The 16,703-nt window shown below is 44.6% G+C and overlaps 1 protein-coding gene across 5 annotated transcripts in view; it reads right to left on the reverse strand.

Annotated features, from left to right (window-relative positions):
- IRF2 (interferon regulatory factor 2) overlaps window positions 1-16,703 on the reverse strand; it is a 160,479-nt gene that overhangs the window by 4,385 nt on the left and 139,391 nt on the right. For all 5 annotated transcript variants that reach the window (XM_030191506.1, XM_030191502.1, XM_030191503.1 and 2 more), the window contains 2 exons: window positions 10,861-11,022; window positions 3,767-3,810 (listed from right to left, as the gene is read on the reverse strand). In XM_030191506.1, coding sequence (XP_030047366.1) covers window positions 3,767-3,810; window positions 10,861-11,022 — 206 coding nt within the window. The remainder of the gene's footprint in view (window positions 1-3,766; window positions 3,811-10,860; window positions 11,023-16,703) is intronic.

Below are 16,703 nucleotides of genomic sequence, written 5' to 3' on the forward strand. Positions count from 1 at the left end.
GGGAAACCAGCTTCAACCTTCTGAAGTCGTGCCATTTCCTGTCTTATTACGCCTCCTTGCCTCTCTCAGTGCATTCCAAGCCTCATTATGGAGTCACCAGAGATTTTGACTCCCATGGGAATCCCACAGCCCAAAGCAACTGTTTCCATCCCCATGGGAATCCCATGATAACTTCTTCCATCCCTGTTGGAATCCTGTGGCAACTTCTTCCACACCCACGGGAATCCCAAAATGCCCATTGCTGTGCAGCTCTCTACTCTGCACATTCCCCATGGGCTACCCCTGGCTCTGGAATAAGAAGTCATTGAATGAAGGTGAAAAGGGATATATTTAGGTGTAAAAACACTTCTTTAAGTGGATGCATGAAGCAGCCTTACAATGGAGGTGGTAGAAATGAAGGTGGTTGCTGAATTCAAGGTGCCATTAGACAAGCACAAAGGGTCTCCAAAGGAGAGGAAGGGGTTGCAGAGGTTAGCAGATGGTATGGATAGGCAGAATAGATAGGCCTGCTGTTATTGTCTCTATTTCTGTGATACTGGAATAAAAAATCCTTTTCCCACTCTTCTCAAGCTCCAGCAATTTAATGCTAAGCTAACTTTCTTGACTGCTTCAAAAAACTGGTCCATTGGTTTGCTCTAAGTCATAGGAGCCGGCTCTGTGGGTGCTGTGGGTGCTTGAGCACTCCCAATATTGAACAAATTCCTTGACAGTTTCCAGGGAGAAGTAATTTCCATTCGGTTTAGCACCCCCAATAATTTTGAAAAGTTGGCTCCCCTGCTCTAAATGCTTTTCAGGATACCCACAAAGAAGAGGCAGGTAATGCAATAGGGCCAGTACATATACATATATCTCCTGCATATTTATTGTCGGTAACCTGAAAACCAAACTTGTCAGATGGTTCCTGGAGGACTCAGCTGAGAATCATTGCACTAGATCATGGAGAGTAAGGCGTTAACAGGAAAGGGTCTAGAGAAATTAATCAAAATGATTTAACCAGACAAGAGAGAACCCTTCCCAGTTAACTTGCGCTGAGCAGGATGGGAGGAGATGATATTCAGCACCACCTTAACTGGGCAGTGCACCCAAATATCTCCTCTGATTGCCGCAGCAATGACTGGGCAAAGCCTAGAGTTAAGCAGACAGTGGTGCCATTGGGTGCCAGTGCCTGCATAGCTAACCAGGCAAGTAGGACTGCATAAATATATGTCCTATCCTTCCTCAGTTAGCTATATGGGTATAGAGCCAGATTCCATATATGGCACGTAATGTAATTGGTGTAACAAGGTAATCAACCTTTTTAACAGCACTAAACATGCAATCATGAGTCCTAATTGGCAATTATCACAATTTATGCATGGAAATCGCTAAGAACTGTGCCTACATTGCAAAGTGCGTAGTTCAAAATAAATATATGTAGCTTAAAAGGGGCATGTTTATGGGTATTTTGTGGGTGTTCCAAAATTTCTGCATGTAATTACAGAATAAAAAAAGGAGGAAGGAAGACCAAACGACAGCCAGCATGGTTAAAAAGTGTGGTGAAGGAAGCTATAAAAACTAAAAGAAAATCCTTCAGAACACCCTGAGCCCCCCACCCCCTCCCCAGACTGCTCGGCTGGCTATGCCTGGAGAGAGAGCCTGTTGTTAAAACATTTCCAGCACATCACTGGATATGATAGAGATATTTAAATATTTATGTGGCATGAATGCACAGGAGGCAAGTTTCTTTCCTATAAATGTACTCACTCTGCTGCTCCCCAGTATCTCTCCACACTCGTCCTTCCCTACACCCCTTCCCGTGCACTCCGCTCCATGGATAAATCCTTCTTATCTGTTCCTTTCTCCACTACTGCCAACTCCAGACTTCGCGCTTTCTGTCTCGCTGCACCCTACGCCTGGAATAAACTTCCTGAGCCCCTACTTCTTGCCCCATCCTTGGCCACCTTTAAATCTAGACTGAAAGCCCACCTCTTTAACATTGCTTTTGACTCGTAACCACTTGCCTCCACCTACCCTCCTCTCCTCCTTCCTGTACACATTAATTGATTTGCTTACTTTATTTTTTTGTCTATTAGATTGTAAGCTCTTTGAGCAGGGACTGTCTTTCTTCTATGTTTGTGCAGCACTGCGTACACCTTGTAGCGCTATAGAAATGCTAAATAGTAGTAGTAGTAAAGGAAACTCTGGAATGAGGGGGCATAGGATGAAGGTGAAAAGGGATAGACAACAGTAATAGAAAGAAATACTTCTTTATAGAAAAGGTAGTAGATGCATAGAACAGTTTCCCGGTGGAGGTGATGGAAATAAGGACTATTTCTGAATTCAAGAAAGCATGGGCCAAGCACATGGACTCTCTTAAAAAAGAGGAAGAGATATTAGATGGTATTGATGGGCAGACTGGATAGGCCATATATTTATCTGCTGTCATTTTCTCTGTTTCTTTGTAGAGTATGCATAGTAGTAGTAGGAAGGGGCTGGAGTGCCATAGAATTACCCTCTGTAACAGGGCCCTTCATTAAACAATGTGCCACTTCTAGTCTATTATATGAAGAAAAAGAGGCACTTAGATTCTTTAGAGAATAACACTCCCATATTCTACATGCAATCACTTATTAGCAGAGCTGGTATAAGTTATTGTGTCTAGAGGGCTATAGAATCCTATCATCTAGGTGCATTCTGTATGTGTAAATGTGTACCTCACCCAGACTCCACCCACGCGAATGCTTACCTGCAAACTAAGTGCCGTCACATTTATGCACTACTTTACAGAATGACACGTAATCAAAATATTAACGTTTACGTGTGTATGGGTGCACATATGTGCGTAAATGCTAGTATTTTGGGTTGTTTATATGCATTCTTGGTACCTTCCTTATAGAATTACCACCTAGTGCAGGAAGAGGATGGAGTCTCCAAAGTGAAGGCCTCACAACCTACCCTTACGGTGAGGGCAACAGCTTGATAGGACGATAGTCACCCCTCCTAACCGATTCATTCACACCTCCACCCCCAATCCCAGGGCTCTAACATTGGCCATCGTCCTCCACTGTAACTTCATATAACAACAAATGAGTCACAAAAATTGCACTTAGCAATTAAAGTGCTCCTATTATAATCTGAACGAAGTCTACAGTGAGGTTTTCAATATACTGCTCTTTGTTATGAGGAATATTTTACTGTTGTAGAGGCCCCCATCAGCCAAGAACTGCTGCTGAGGATATGTCCCAGAAGGGGGGTTGTCCAGGACAGAGGCCAATTTAAAAATAAAGACAGAAGAGAAGGCAAGCTATGCACACATAGCCTGCCCCCCCCCCCCAATCTCTGAAAAAAAAACATTGAAAACCCACAGCCAGACCAATTAGAGAAATAAAGGTATCCTTATAAATCCAGACTGCCCTAAAACCAAAAAGAGCAAAGCTGGAAGACACCGGTAGACAAATACAAAGAAGGTGTGCGCTCTCTTATAAGAGGACGACATCCAAAGTTTACCTGGAATGATCCAGGCAACCAAAATGGAAAATCTGACAGCTCAGAGGAGTTTTTTCTTTGGTTATCTTCCTTCAAAGAGGAAGACTTTAGGATAAAGTCATAGTAAAACCACATTATCAGGAGGCTCACAAGGCAGGCCACACCCAAATAGGGGGGAAAAAAAACCCTAGAGCCTGGAAATAAATCAGAGAGCTCACAGTGCAACTCAAAACGATTCCCAGAGAAAAAATGAAGTGGGAGAACACAAGACTTTGCTTGGTCTTGGTATACCACTACTTACCACTGTGTTCTCTTCATCACTCTGTACACTGTCTGTGTCGCTTTCTGTTGGGACACACAGAAATGAAAAATGAAATCAGGAATATACACATTTTGCAGTAACAAACTAGACTCTTCTCTAAGGAGGGATTTGCACAAATAGCTATGCAGAGATGTCACACAAAGCCCTGCAAACTCAGCCACCACCCGCACCCTCTGCATCCTATGGGTTTCAGAATGAAAACGTTTCTCAAAACAGAGATAGACAAGCAAATATTAGAATCTGTGGTAGGACGCTGGTGGTTCTACGTTATTTCATATGTACGTAAGAGTTCAGAAAACCACCAGCAATAATTCTCTTCTTCTCAACCATTTGTTAATGTTTAATAATAATAATTCTTGTTTGTAAAAGCATAAACATGGGGATTTCTGAGTCTGAGTGGTGTTATGTACCTTTACTAAACTCTAACCTGCAAAAGATTCCAAACTCTCATTTGCATATCAAGTTTTTGGTTAGGAGTGGGAGGAAATGGGCCCCTCAGTTATTCATTTTCCTGCTCTATGTTTTTTTGGGGAAGGGAAATTACTACTGAATTTTAAGACAATACTCAGCAATACCCACTAAGAGGTACAGCACATGAAGGTTAATTTTAAGAGAGCTCCTAGTCAGGAAAGGTACAGAACTTCATATGTTGCACCTATTTTATCAAGGCAGCAAATATGCCCATGGAGCCCTTCCCTCTCACAAAGTTACAGCTGCAATTTTGTCATTTATGTGTGCATTTTATAAAATACGCTCTTAAGTGCTGTGCCTGCCCCCAGGAGCACCTACATACACATCCCATAAAAGCAGGTTGACTGTTTTCCTTGCACTTACTTTTATATATGAATACCCCAGGAAATTTTATAAGCACCTACTTGACCACATAATCCTTTGCTCTATACACTCAAGTTGTTCATAAGATGACTCTCTACGTCTTGCATTGTTATAGAAATTTAAGTAGTTGCAGCAACACTAGTAATAAATCTGGTTACAACAGCCCTAAAAGATTTTGATCAAAATTCCTAGGCATTTTTTGGGATAAAATGTTTCTTTCCCCCTTCCCCGCCAAACCCTTAATAAATAAGAATGACCTGAGGGAATGGGAGAAGACTTATCTTAATTAAATACAAGAAGTAGTTTTTTTTAACTTTCTCTATCTGAAAGTTTTGTCCATTCCTTCCATCCTAGTTCATCTAAGACCAAACTAAAGATGGCTTCATGTCCTCTGTTTCTAACAGGCAGATGCTCAGAGCCAAACGTGGGTGCTAGAGGCAATTAGTGCTGGGCTAGCTCCCGATATGTGAGCGCAGAATGGCTCTTGTGTGGGAGACAACATGTGTGCCAAAGATTGGCGCAATTAGCATGCTAATGTAGTCAAATGGATGTTAATAAGGTCATTTTCTATTCCCTCTCAATGCTCAGAGAACAGCGCACAAAACAAAGCCGCCTTACTGCTGAAAAAATAATGCCAGTTCGGAGCAGGGGTTAGGGTGTCTGAAGAGAGGATTTCTCATGATTTGTTATTTAAAATCTGCCATTTTTTAATATAATTTGGAAGCAGAAGGAAGCTCGTGCAAGCCCCTAAGCGCCGGTAGTGAGAGATGAATGTGTGAGAGTCACAGTAAACCCAAAAGTAAAAGCACAGATTGGCAACTGTTTCCTGCATTTAAATATAAGCTTTCAAGTTAAAAAAAAAAAATTTTTGAAATGCTTATATTTAAAGGTGCAGAAAACAGATGCCAATGTGTGCTTGACTTTCGGGTTTGCCAGGCGCATGCACACAGCAGCTGAGCTTACCGCAAAACTCTTCTGCGCATGTGCCAAGCATATTACCCCCCCCCCCCCCACGCGCTTTCGTTTTTACAGCATGCATATAATTTGAATACCATTTCCTTGGAGCACTTGCAAGCTAGATTTCTGCGCTGTTCCACTGGTATGATTTCTACGTGAGTTCCGAGCATCAGCCTATAAGAATCTAAGGTCTGTGCTATGGACTGATGAGGGTCCTTTCTTGTCCTTTTAGCTGACATTGAGAATCTATTCAATACGGAACGGCAGGGATGGGTAATATTCTATCACAAACCATCACCATCTCCCCACCCTGCAGCACATAACAACACTGTGACCATGGACAAAGCAAGAGGACTAAACTTCCTGTTAATAAAAAAAAAAAAAAAAAATCAAACAACAACTCCAGTCCACTGCTGTTTTCACCTGTTGTCTGAATAGACAGAAGCGGAAGGAATAAAATTTGGAAGGAGAAGGTGTCTCTCCTTGCCTGCCAAACTGAGGGGGTAATTTACTAAGGTGCATTAGTGTTTTTAGCTCATGTTAGAAATCAGCTGGCGCTAAACGTTGAAATGCCCTATGGGCATCTCAGCGTTTAGCATCAGCTAAAAATGCTAGCGCACCTAAGTGAAAGATCCCCTGAATTTCTCTTAAAAACCTACATACAGCATCAATTCCACTTGAGGGAACCATTTCTTTTTCTTTCCAAAGAAACCTAAGACTATATCCTAACACATCACCCTTATTTGTTTAGAAATAAAGGGGAAAAGGAATTTAATGATAACAGGTTTACAATTTCTTTTGAGCAGAACAAACATACTGTATGTCAGATATACTGTGAAAACACTGTATGCATATAGGGCGTGGAAGGGACTGGTCGAGTCAAGTTTCAAAGAATTATTCTCTTATTGCTAATGTGCCTGTTTTCTTTCCAAGCTGCCCTGATATTAGGCTAGAAACATGTGCATTCTTATTTCTTTTTTTCCAAATGTGTTTTAAAAACATATATAAGCACTTCAGCTTACAGGTCTTAAAATCTGCTGTTAGCAAGATTTAAAAATATTTCACTTCTGTGGGGCTAAGTAAACTAGCTATATATGAGAGATTTTTTAAGAGTAACCATTACTTAATCCCTCCTTCCAATAATTTTAAAGTGGACAGAACACAACATTCAAAAATTTGCTGTTCTCTCGGGGCACACCCACTGCATATACAAGGCGAAACTGCATTTGCCACACATGAAAAGAAGAAAAAAGACGTGAAAGCACAAGTTCACTGCACCACAGCTGATTATGCAAAAATACATTATCAATAGCCACAAGATACTGACTTTGGCAAGGTATCATCAACATCCCTGAAAAAAACAAAAAACAAAATGATCTACACTACTGAAAACAGCCATTCAGGATAGTTAAACACAATGCCTGATTGCCTTAAATGCTAGAAACACTCATCTCTAATCTAAGGGATTTTTTTTTCCTTCTTAAAAAGTTCACATTTATTTTTGATGTTCTCTGTCTCTGCCTTCTCCTGCTCAGCAGTTGCAGGTCCTAAGAGCTACACGACCTCTCTCCAAAGGTTATTCCAATTAGTCAGAGCCCCCTAGGTTTCTCATGATTTTGCATCCATGCTCACAGAAACCGTCCCTTACTCAAAGCCATAGTTAGGTAGGCGTGAAAGATACCATAGCACTAGGCACTGCAATGGTCACACTGCACAGGCTTAAAGACAGCCTTGTAGAGTGAGCCAAGCAGTGGCGTAGCCCGAAGTTAATTTTTAGGTGGGCCAACAGGTTGGATGGGTGGGCACAAGGCTTGAAGGAGAAAAACCCATCACCTGATGCAACCCATTCCCTGTCTCTATCACACCCAATGCTCCACCTCTACCCTGCTCCCAATAATTTCATCGAGTAGCAGTGCAGGCTTTGGTGGCTGCAGGCCACATTGAGAGCTAGGGAAAGGGAAAGCACAAGGGACTTCATTCTTCAGTCCCCATTTAGCCACAGTCCCCCAACACATATGCTTCCCTCCATAAGGCACTGAAGCCAAATACATTCTGAATCCACAGAATCCCCCTGGCCCTCACCCAACAATGGATGCAGAGCAGAGCTATGACATTTCCCCATAAAAAAAACTCACCAAAGAAAATTTGGTTTCTAGTGTAATCTCAATAACAGACATATTATAAAGTAACTAAATAAAAATCTAAAAAACAAAAAAAATCACTCAGAACCTAGAGCAAATCTACCCAGCACTTACTTCCAAAATAAGGATGATACCTAAATATTATAGTAGGGCCCTAAAATATCAACACATGTATTGGGAAAACTGAACAAGTCAAATTACTACAGAATGCTAGATAAAAAAAAAAAAATCATGCTAACAGAATACCTTGGTCACGCACACACAGAACACACATGCCAAATATAGAATAAGTAACCACAAACTTGAAATAGAAATTAAACCAAAACTCCAAGACGCCAGACCTTGCATCTAATGTGGAGGAGTAGCCTAGTGGTTAGTGCAGTGGACTTTGATCCTGGGGAACTGAGTTCGATTCCCACTGCAGCTCCTTATGACTCTGGGCAAGTCACTTAACCCTCCATTGCTCCTAGTACAAAATAAGTACCTGAATATATGTAAACCGCTTTGAATGTAGTTGCAAAAACCTCAGAAAGGCGGTATATCAAGTCCCATTTCCCCTTTCCCCCATAATACAGCATCAGAGAAACAAGAAAGGCATTTCTTCCTATGTAAAATATAAGATAGCCAGGGATGGTGTTAAGGGGGGGGGGTACAATTAGGGCAATTGTCCTTGGCTCCCTGGCCACAGAGAGCCCCAATTCTGCCGGAAGCTGAGTACCGCACAGCTTAGAAATAAGCTTTAGGATCTCTTCCCAAATTTCTGCCCTGGGCCCCAGCCATGTCTAACACCAACTCTGCCAAGATGTATATTCCAAATTTGACATATTCTATTACAAAATGAAAATAAAATTATTTTTTCTACCTTTTTTGTTCTCTGGTCATTTTATTTTTCAAATCATATTGGTCCCTGTCTCTGGTTTCTGCTTCCCCCCATCTTCTCTTAACTCACTCACTAGGGTCTTCTGTCCATTTGACACTTCATCTCTCTCCATGTCCACCATCCATCTTCCATCTATGTCCCTATACTTCCTTGTCCAGCATCTTGTGTTCATATCCTCACATTTATTATCACCCCTCTGCGTCCCTATGCCTTCCCAATGTCCAGCATCTCCCTTCTGTGTTCCTAGTCTCCCCCATGTCTAGTATCTCCTCTGTGTATATATACCCCCTCCCGTGTCCAGTATTGTCTCTCTTTTTCCATATTCCCCCCTTCACCATATCAAGTAATATCCCTCTGTGTCCATGTGCCATCCCCATACAGCATATTCCTTTTGGGTCTCAGTCTTTATGCTCCCACCCAATGCCATCATCTCCCCTCTGTTTCTATATACCACCATGTCCAGCTTCTCCCCTGTCTCCCACCCCCACACCAATATGCCCCTCTCCTAACTCCATCCTATCCAGCTTCTCTCCCTCTCTCTTCCCGCCCCTTTCCAGCATCTGGTTCTTTCTCCCACTGTGGATTCAGCAATTGACCCCTTCTTCCTTCATCCCCTTGGTCCAGCACCTCTCTTCCTTCCCTCTAGCCTTCCACCTCTGCAAATCCAGCACCCCATTGGACCGCACACTCCCCCCTGATGCTTCCCAACCCTCCCCCGACAAAGTTCTCTAGTGGTCCAGTGAACCACACACCCCCTACACCCCAGCAACTGACCCTGGTGGTCTAAGTGTGACCCTCCTCCCCTCCTTGGTACCTTTAAAAAAGTTGGGAAGGAGCAACAGCTCCTGCCTTGGCACCTCTGCTTTCAAACTACACACCATAATAAATAAATAAATACATTTTTTTAAAAATAGTTTTTCTCCTTATATGGTGTTTAGCCCCACCCAGTGCATCCCAGAATGCACCGGGCAGGGGGTCCACCATTTTGAAAATGGTGGTGCCAAGGCAGGAGCTGTTGCTCCTGATCAACTTTTTTTTTAAGTTACTGAGGAGGGTATGAGGGGGGTGCATCACTAGATCACCAGAGTCAGTTGATGGGTGCGGAGGGTTGTGTGCAGTCCACTGGGCCACCAGAAAATTTTGTTGGGAGGCATCAGGGGTGTGTGCATTTCACTGGACCATCAGGGAATTTTGACGGGGGGGGGGGGCAGGAATGGGGGGTGTGTGGTTCAATTTTGTCAGAGGGTGTTGGGAAGTGGGTCTGGGGTCCACCAGACCACCAGGGAATTTTGTCAATTTGCTTGGGGGGGGGGGGGGGGTCAGGTGCATTGAAACTGTCAAATGCATTAGACAGCTCAGACTCGCAAACAGTGAGTGATACACAAAGGGGGATCCGTGCAGCTCATTTGCATATGATCCCCTTTGTGCATCACTCGCTGTTTGCTAGTCACTAAATTTTACCAAGGCAGCCATATTTTACATTTGCCTTTCTGCATCGGCACTATAGTTTAGTCAATGCAGCAAGTGACCTCAACCAGGCATCATACTACACCTGTGCTCCTTCATGAACCTTGTAATCTTAGGTTGCATAATGACTGGACTTTCTTACGGACAGGGACTGTGAACTCTGCATCTGAAGAATCCCTACTCCTGGCCCCTAGCTTGCCCAAGGAGTGAAAGTCCTGAGCAAGGAACTGAACTCAGTTCCTCCATGTGACAAAAGCAGACATAGCTGAGAGTTCAGAGGACAGAATTTGGGAAACCCTCAGCTGAACAGCTGCTGGCCATTAGCACACAGCAACAGGCAGTCAAATACAACGTTTTTCCTTTTGGGTTACCATATGGCTCCAGGTCATGGAGGACAGATTGAGCCAGTCTGGGCTTTTCTTCCATTGCATTCAATGGAAGTAATACCCAGACTGGCTCAGTCTGTCCTCCATGACCTGGAGTCATATGGTAACCTACCCTGTGCTATATCATACAGATACTTTTAACCATCTTCAGGAAGACTTTACAGCGACCACATAACTGAAGACGCTGATTTTACACTTCAAGTTTTGGGTCAGATACAAAATTAGAAGCAATCTGAGGAATGCGTACAAGGGTTAAATATTAAGCAATAAGATCTGCTTCCACTCTAGAGAAAAGGGACCACTATTCTTTCCCACCTCCTCTTTCAACAATGCCACCTCCCAAACTGCAAATGGTACAGGCCTGCTGCATGTAATTCTATTCTGGTAACTCTCCCAGTTCCCGCTTACCTGCGCAGGAGACGGGGGAGATCTGTAGTGGATAGTGCTGAATCTTGCTGGTGGACTGATCATCGCTTTCCGTCGTCACTTCTACCACTTGGCACACATCTGGAGGATTACTGATGATCACCTGCTCCTCCACACTACTGTCAGGGAACTGCTGGCTCCATACTGCAACAGAAGGCACACTGCTTACTCTACGTCCCTTCCAAAACAGTTTCACAAGGCCTGTTTACTTTGATTTATATGCAGCCCTGCAGAGATAGCAGTTCACATTGGAACTTTCCTTGTACCTTTTGAGTCTGTGGCAAAAGCCTTAAAAGTTGCTTTCTTGCTGACCATTATCTAAACCATTTGGGGAAATGTTGAAAGCACAATCTTATGGTGTTGGTTAAAGAAGGGGACCAACTTATAAAATAGACACAATGTATGTGCCCGTGTGCCTTCCACCACATATTTAATTTATTATTTATGGAGTCTTAAACTGACTATTCTACACAGTTTCAGACTGACATCAAACATAAAAATCTAATACAAAACTATACCATACATGCAAACTGCTTTGTCTTGAGTCCAAGCCAGAGTACTGTATCTAGTAATGCCTGCCACCTCAAGGGGAATAAAAAAGTCTTTGCTTTCCTCTTAAACTGGGGACTATTGCCTAGGCACTCATTCACAAAGATTATCCTTTAAATAGGAGGAAGGGGTACATTTTCTAAACATCAAGGGTTAAGATAACTAGAACATTTTGAGAGGAAGTGACGTCACAGGGAAGCATGGTCGCCTAGCTTCATAGCTCCCTCACCCACCACTGAATTATCGGGAAAAAAAGCGATCTAACGAGAGAAAGGCATAGCAAAAGCTAGCGGATTCCTCCTCTAAACAGCTGACATGAGTAAAACCGTTTCCACGCGGAAAAAAGAAGCGGAAAAAGTGGAGAAAAGCATGGCGAGCAAGGCCGCAAAGCACCGCGAATCTCCTGAGCGCACCTCCCCGTCGGACTCGGATTCAGCGCTATCCATGTCTGAAGCGCGAGCCCCTCCCTCCAAAAAAAGGTATGACCGGCAAACTCCGCAAGTTTCTCTCCAATATTCAGATGGAGATTAAACAATCCAAAGATGAAATATTGGAGCGGATGGACACGCTCAGTGCCGACCTTAGGGAACTGGGGGGCCGAATGGAGGAGGCAGAACTGAAAATAGATGAACACGCCGAAACTTTACATAAACATGCCACTCTGCTACAAGAGATGGAACATAAAAATGCGCACTTGGAGTACAAATTAGATGACATTGAGAATCGGGGACGGCGGAATAATCTTCGCTTCCGTGGCGTCCCTGAGGGCGGCGAAATTGAAAATGTGGCGGAGATAGTGCAAACTCTTTGTTCCACCTTGCTGGGCCCCGAGGACGGAGAACTCCGGTGTGAGTTGGACAGAGCACACAGAGCACTGGGGGCGCGAAAGGAGCAACAGTCACGTGATATCATCGTGAAGTTCCATAAATATGAGACCAAGGAAAGGGTTTTGGCATCCGCCAGAAAGAAAAAGACCTTGGAATATGGAGGAGCCCAGATCCAGGTTTATCAAGACCTTTCGCAATACACCCTCCAGTTAAGAAGGCAGATGAGACCAGCGCTGGAGATCCTGAACAAACATCAGACACAGTATAGATGGGGATTTCCTTTTTCTCTGAATTTTACATTGAAGGGCACTAAGCACCGGGTGCAAACCCTACAGGAGGCATGGGAGGCCTTGTACACTGCTGACCTTGTGCCTGCAAAAGCCCCTCCTGGAGCGGTGGCGCCCGCCACAAGGGCGAAGCTTCAACGGTGGCAAAGAGTTCCAGAATCACCCAAGAGAAGCAAGCAGAATCGTTGAGCTGGACTGCGTAGGTTCGATGGGAAAGCAGAGACTGTGTTTTCAAAGATCCGGAGAGTAGAGGGCTGCCGCGAGTGCCGGTTCTGACCTGCAGACTGTGAGGCCTGTGATGGATCGGCCTCTAACAATATACTTAAGACTTATGTGAAGAAATGAATCGGTAATGATATGAATAGGATGTATATTGAAGTATAAGGGACCTGGATGGGGGTTCAAGGTGGGGGAGGAGGGGGAATCAGTGATTGTTTAGATCTGTTAAGAGTGGAGGGGGGGGGGGTTGGATTTGGGGCCGGGGACTGTGTGGGGGCTGGGTAACTTCCTCGATTCCCATTTGAGGGTCAGAGGTCTCTCAGGTGGTGAGAATGACTGGGATGGGGGGAGGGGGGCTTTCAGGGGAAGGCGCGGGTGGGAGACGGGGATACTGGAAGGGGAAGGGGAGGACATGGCTGAGAACAAAGCTGATGTGGTACAGAGGGGTCATGGAAAGATGTTACAGGCTAACCCTGATTAATTAACCAGTGATGGGCACAGATTTAAAGATAATATCCTATAATGTAAAGGGGCTAAATATGCCACAGAAACGACAGAAGTTTTATAAAGAATTGAAACAGCTTAGGCCACACGTGGCTCTCCTGCAGGAAACACATTTGAGGGGTAGACATGAAAGACTTCTCTCCCATTCAGAGTATCCAGTGGTGTACCACGCCTCAGCAGCAGAATCTAAAAAGGGGGGAGTAGCGATATTAATCCATGGAGCAGTTGGGGCACAGGTGATTAAGGTAAAGAGGGATCCGGGTGGACGTTATATTTTTTTACATATTAGAATTGCCCAAGTGGACCTAACAATTGCATCTATATATGCACCAAATACTGGTCAGGCACACTTCCTTGAGAGAGTTAAAAATTCTTTGGCCACTTTTGCACAGGGCTCCCTTGTCATTGGTGGGGATTTCAATGCTGTGATGGACTCGAAACTAGATCGTACAGGAGTCCCTAGAGCTGAGGGACAGAAGGATTCAACGGCATTGAGATCTCTAGCATTCTCACTAGGCACATTGGACTTGTGGAGGGTGAAACATCAGAGGGAGCGAGATTACACATTCTACTCACCAGTCCACAACTCCTATTCCCGAATTGATTACATTTTTCTAGATGCTACACTAGCGGAGTGGGGACCTGCAGCGGGGATAGGTAGCATGACCATTTCGGACCATGCTCCAGTGTGGGTAACTTTGCCAAACATCAGAGCAGAGCATAAGGATAAAAGATGGTCATTAAATGTTGGCCTATTGCAGGTAGGGGAAGCGGTGGAAGGCTATAAAAAAATGCTACAAGAATATCTTGAGTTCAATCTGGAATCAGGGCCCCCGCTTAGCACGGTGTGGGATGCTATGAAGGCCGTGTCTCGGGGTTACTTTCTGCAATTGGCTAGCAAACAATCCAAGACCCGTAAGGCACAGATAGCGCGTTGTACGGAGGGCATTCGCCGGTTAGAGGCTCAACATAAGGCTAGCGGGTCTGCACGAGTCTTGCGGGAGCTTACTGCACAGCGTGAGCTACTCGACTCTATCTATTCAGAACAACTTGGTTTGTTACAAGCAAAGATAAGAGTGAGCTCGTATGAATTTGCCAATAAGGCGGGGCGCCTCCTAGCCATCAGAATGCGTCGGCAAAAAGCTGAGCGGACTATTTTAAAGATACGTGAAGTAGGAGGGAGGGATTTAGATAAATCTGAACACATACGTAAGCGGTTTAGGGAATTCTACCAAGAACTGTATGCCCAAGAACTTAACCCTTCTCTGGACTTGGTAGACCAATATTTACAAGGCAGTGAGTTGTCCTCTTTGAGCCATCATCAGCAGGCTTTTTTAGATGAACCGGTAACCCCCAAGGAAATTCAGGAGGCCATTCGTAGCCTGCCATCGAGTAAATCACCTGGGTTGGACGGCCTGCCCAACGAGTTTTACAAGAAATTCGCCCCAGAATTAGCCCCCCTTTTAGCAGACTTGTTTAATCAGGTGGGGAGAGGGGGGCTTCTGCCGATGTCTATGATGGAGGCATGGATAGCAGTATTACCTAAACCAGGAAAGGATAAGTGCGAATGTGGATCCTATTGACCTATATCGGTCTTAAATGCTGATGTAAAAATCCTGGCCAAGGTGCTGGCAAACCGGCTGGCCCCTATTCTCCCAGTGCTTATTCACCCTGACCAGACGGGCTTTGTCTCCTACAGGAAAGCGATGGACAATATTAGGAGAGTGGTGGACATCATGTATCTAGCTAAGCGAAATCAGAAGCCGCTCTGTATTTTAAGCCTCGACGCGGAGAAAGCCTTTGACCGGGTTCACTGGCCCTTTCTGCATAAGGTATTGGAAACTATGGGGTTTGGAATGCAGTTTAGGAGGTGGATTCAGGCTTTTTATGAATCCCCAAGGGCCTGTGTCCGGGTCAATGGTGGAAATTCCGAGATGTTTACGTTGTACAGAGGCACCAGACAGGGGTGCCCTCTGTCACCCTTGTTGTTTGCTATGGTGATGGAGCCCTTTGCAGCTCGAGTGCGCTCGGATCCTAATATCTCTGGAGTCAGAATAGCAGATAGAACCCATAAAATAGCCCTATTCGCTGACGATGTACTGATGCTGATAACACGGCCTCTAACCACCTTTCCACATCTTGAGAGCATAATAGCGGAATACTCTGCCGTATCAGGGTTTAAAGTTAACATGGCCAAATCAGAGGCCCTGAATGTGACGCTTCCTGAGGACGTGGTGGAAACCCTAAAGATCTCCTCTCCATTCCGATGGGCTCATAAACAAATCAGGTACTTAGGAGTCAACTTGACTGGGGATTATTCGGAACGCTTTAATGCCAATTATAAGGGTTTGGGTAAAACTATTGAGGAGGACCTAGAGCGTTGGGGAGAATTGGGAATATCCTGGTTTGGGCGAATAGCTATTCTTAAAATGAACATACTACCCCGCCTACTTTATCTTTTCCAGGTGCTGCCTGTGATGATGCCCAGGCGATTTATAGCTTCCTTACAAGATAAATTGGTGCGGTTCGTCTGGGCCGGAAAGCACCCTAGGTTGGCGAGGTCTCTGTTATACAAGGAGCGGAAGAGGGGGGGGCTAGGGGTGCCCAATCTTGCCTGGTACTATAGAGCAGCACAAGGGAAAGCGGCACTCGAATGGCATCAGGATTATCCTGACCGTCAGTGGGTGCATATAGAACAACATTCCTTGGGCGAGAAGCCGCTGAGTGCAATTATGTGGTTACCAAAGTCTTTCAGAATTCTGGAGGAGCGAGCCTGCCCCTCTATAACTACAACACTTTATTACTGGGACAGCTTATTCCCTAAGAGACAGTGCATATTGACCCGAGGCACTCCTATAGCTTTTAATCCTCTATTCCTACCAGGTTCCACTAAGGGGATATTTACTAAATGGTATGAGACAGGGGTGAGCAATTGGGGTCAAATGTTTGACGGGGACTCATTGCTGTCTTTTCAGGCCTTGAAAGATAGATATCCAGGGGTAGAGGGAGGTGAATTTGCATATCGTCAATTAGCGCATTTTCTCCAGACTAAAGCGGTACGAGAAGTGATGAAGTGTCAAACGCTGGAGCTGGAGGAAGTGTGCGAGAAGTTTGCTACCTCTCGAGGCCTGATCAGTCACCTATACCTCATCATAAGTAAGCAAACAATTTGTAGTGAGGAGCACAGGAATAGATGGGAAAAGGAACTGGGTAAGTGCCTGGAAAAGCCTGAATGGGAGAGAATAGAAAGAAGCGTGGTGAGAGTGTCGACACATGTACCCCTGCAGGAGAACGCAGTGAAAGTATTATACAGGTGGTACCTTACACCTGCTCGTTTACAGAGGATATTCCCGTCTTCCTCGGGTATGTGCTGGCGGAGGTGTGGCCACAGGGGCACAATGGGGCACATATGGTGGGGTTGTATCAAAATCCGTGCATT

This window comes from Microcaecilia unicolor, chromosome 2, assembly GCF_901765095.1.
Source record: "Microcaecilia unicolor chromosome 2, aMicUni1.1, whole genome shotgun sequence".
In the NCBI taxonomy this organism is placed as follows: Eukaryota; Metazoa; Chordata; class Amphibia; order Gymnophiona; family Siphonopidae; genus Microcaecilia; species Microcaecilia unicolor.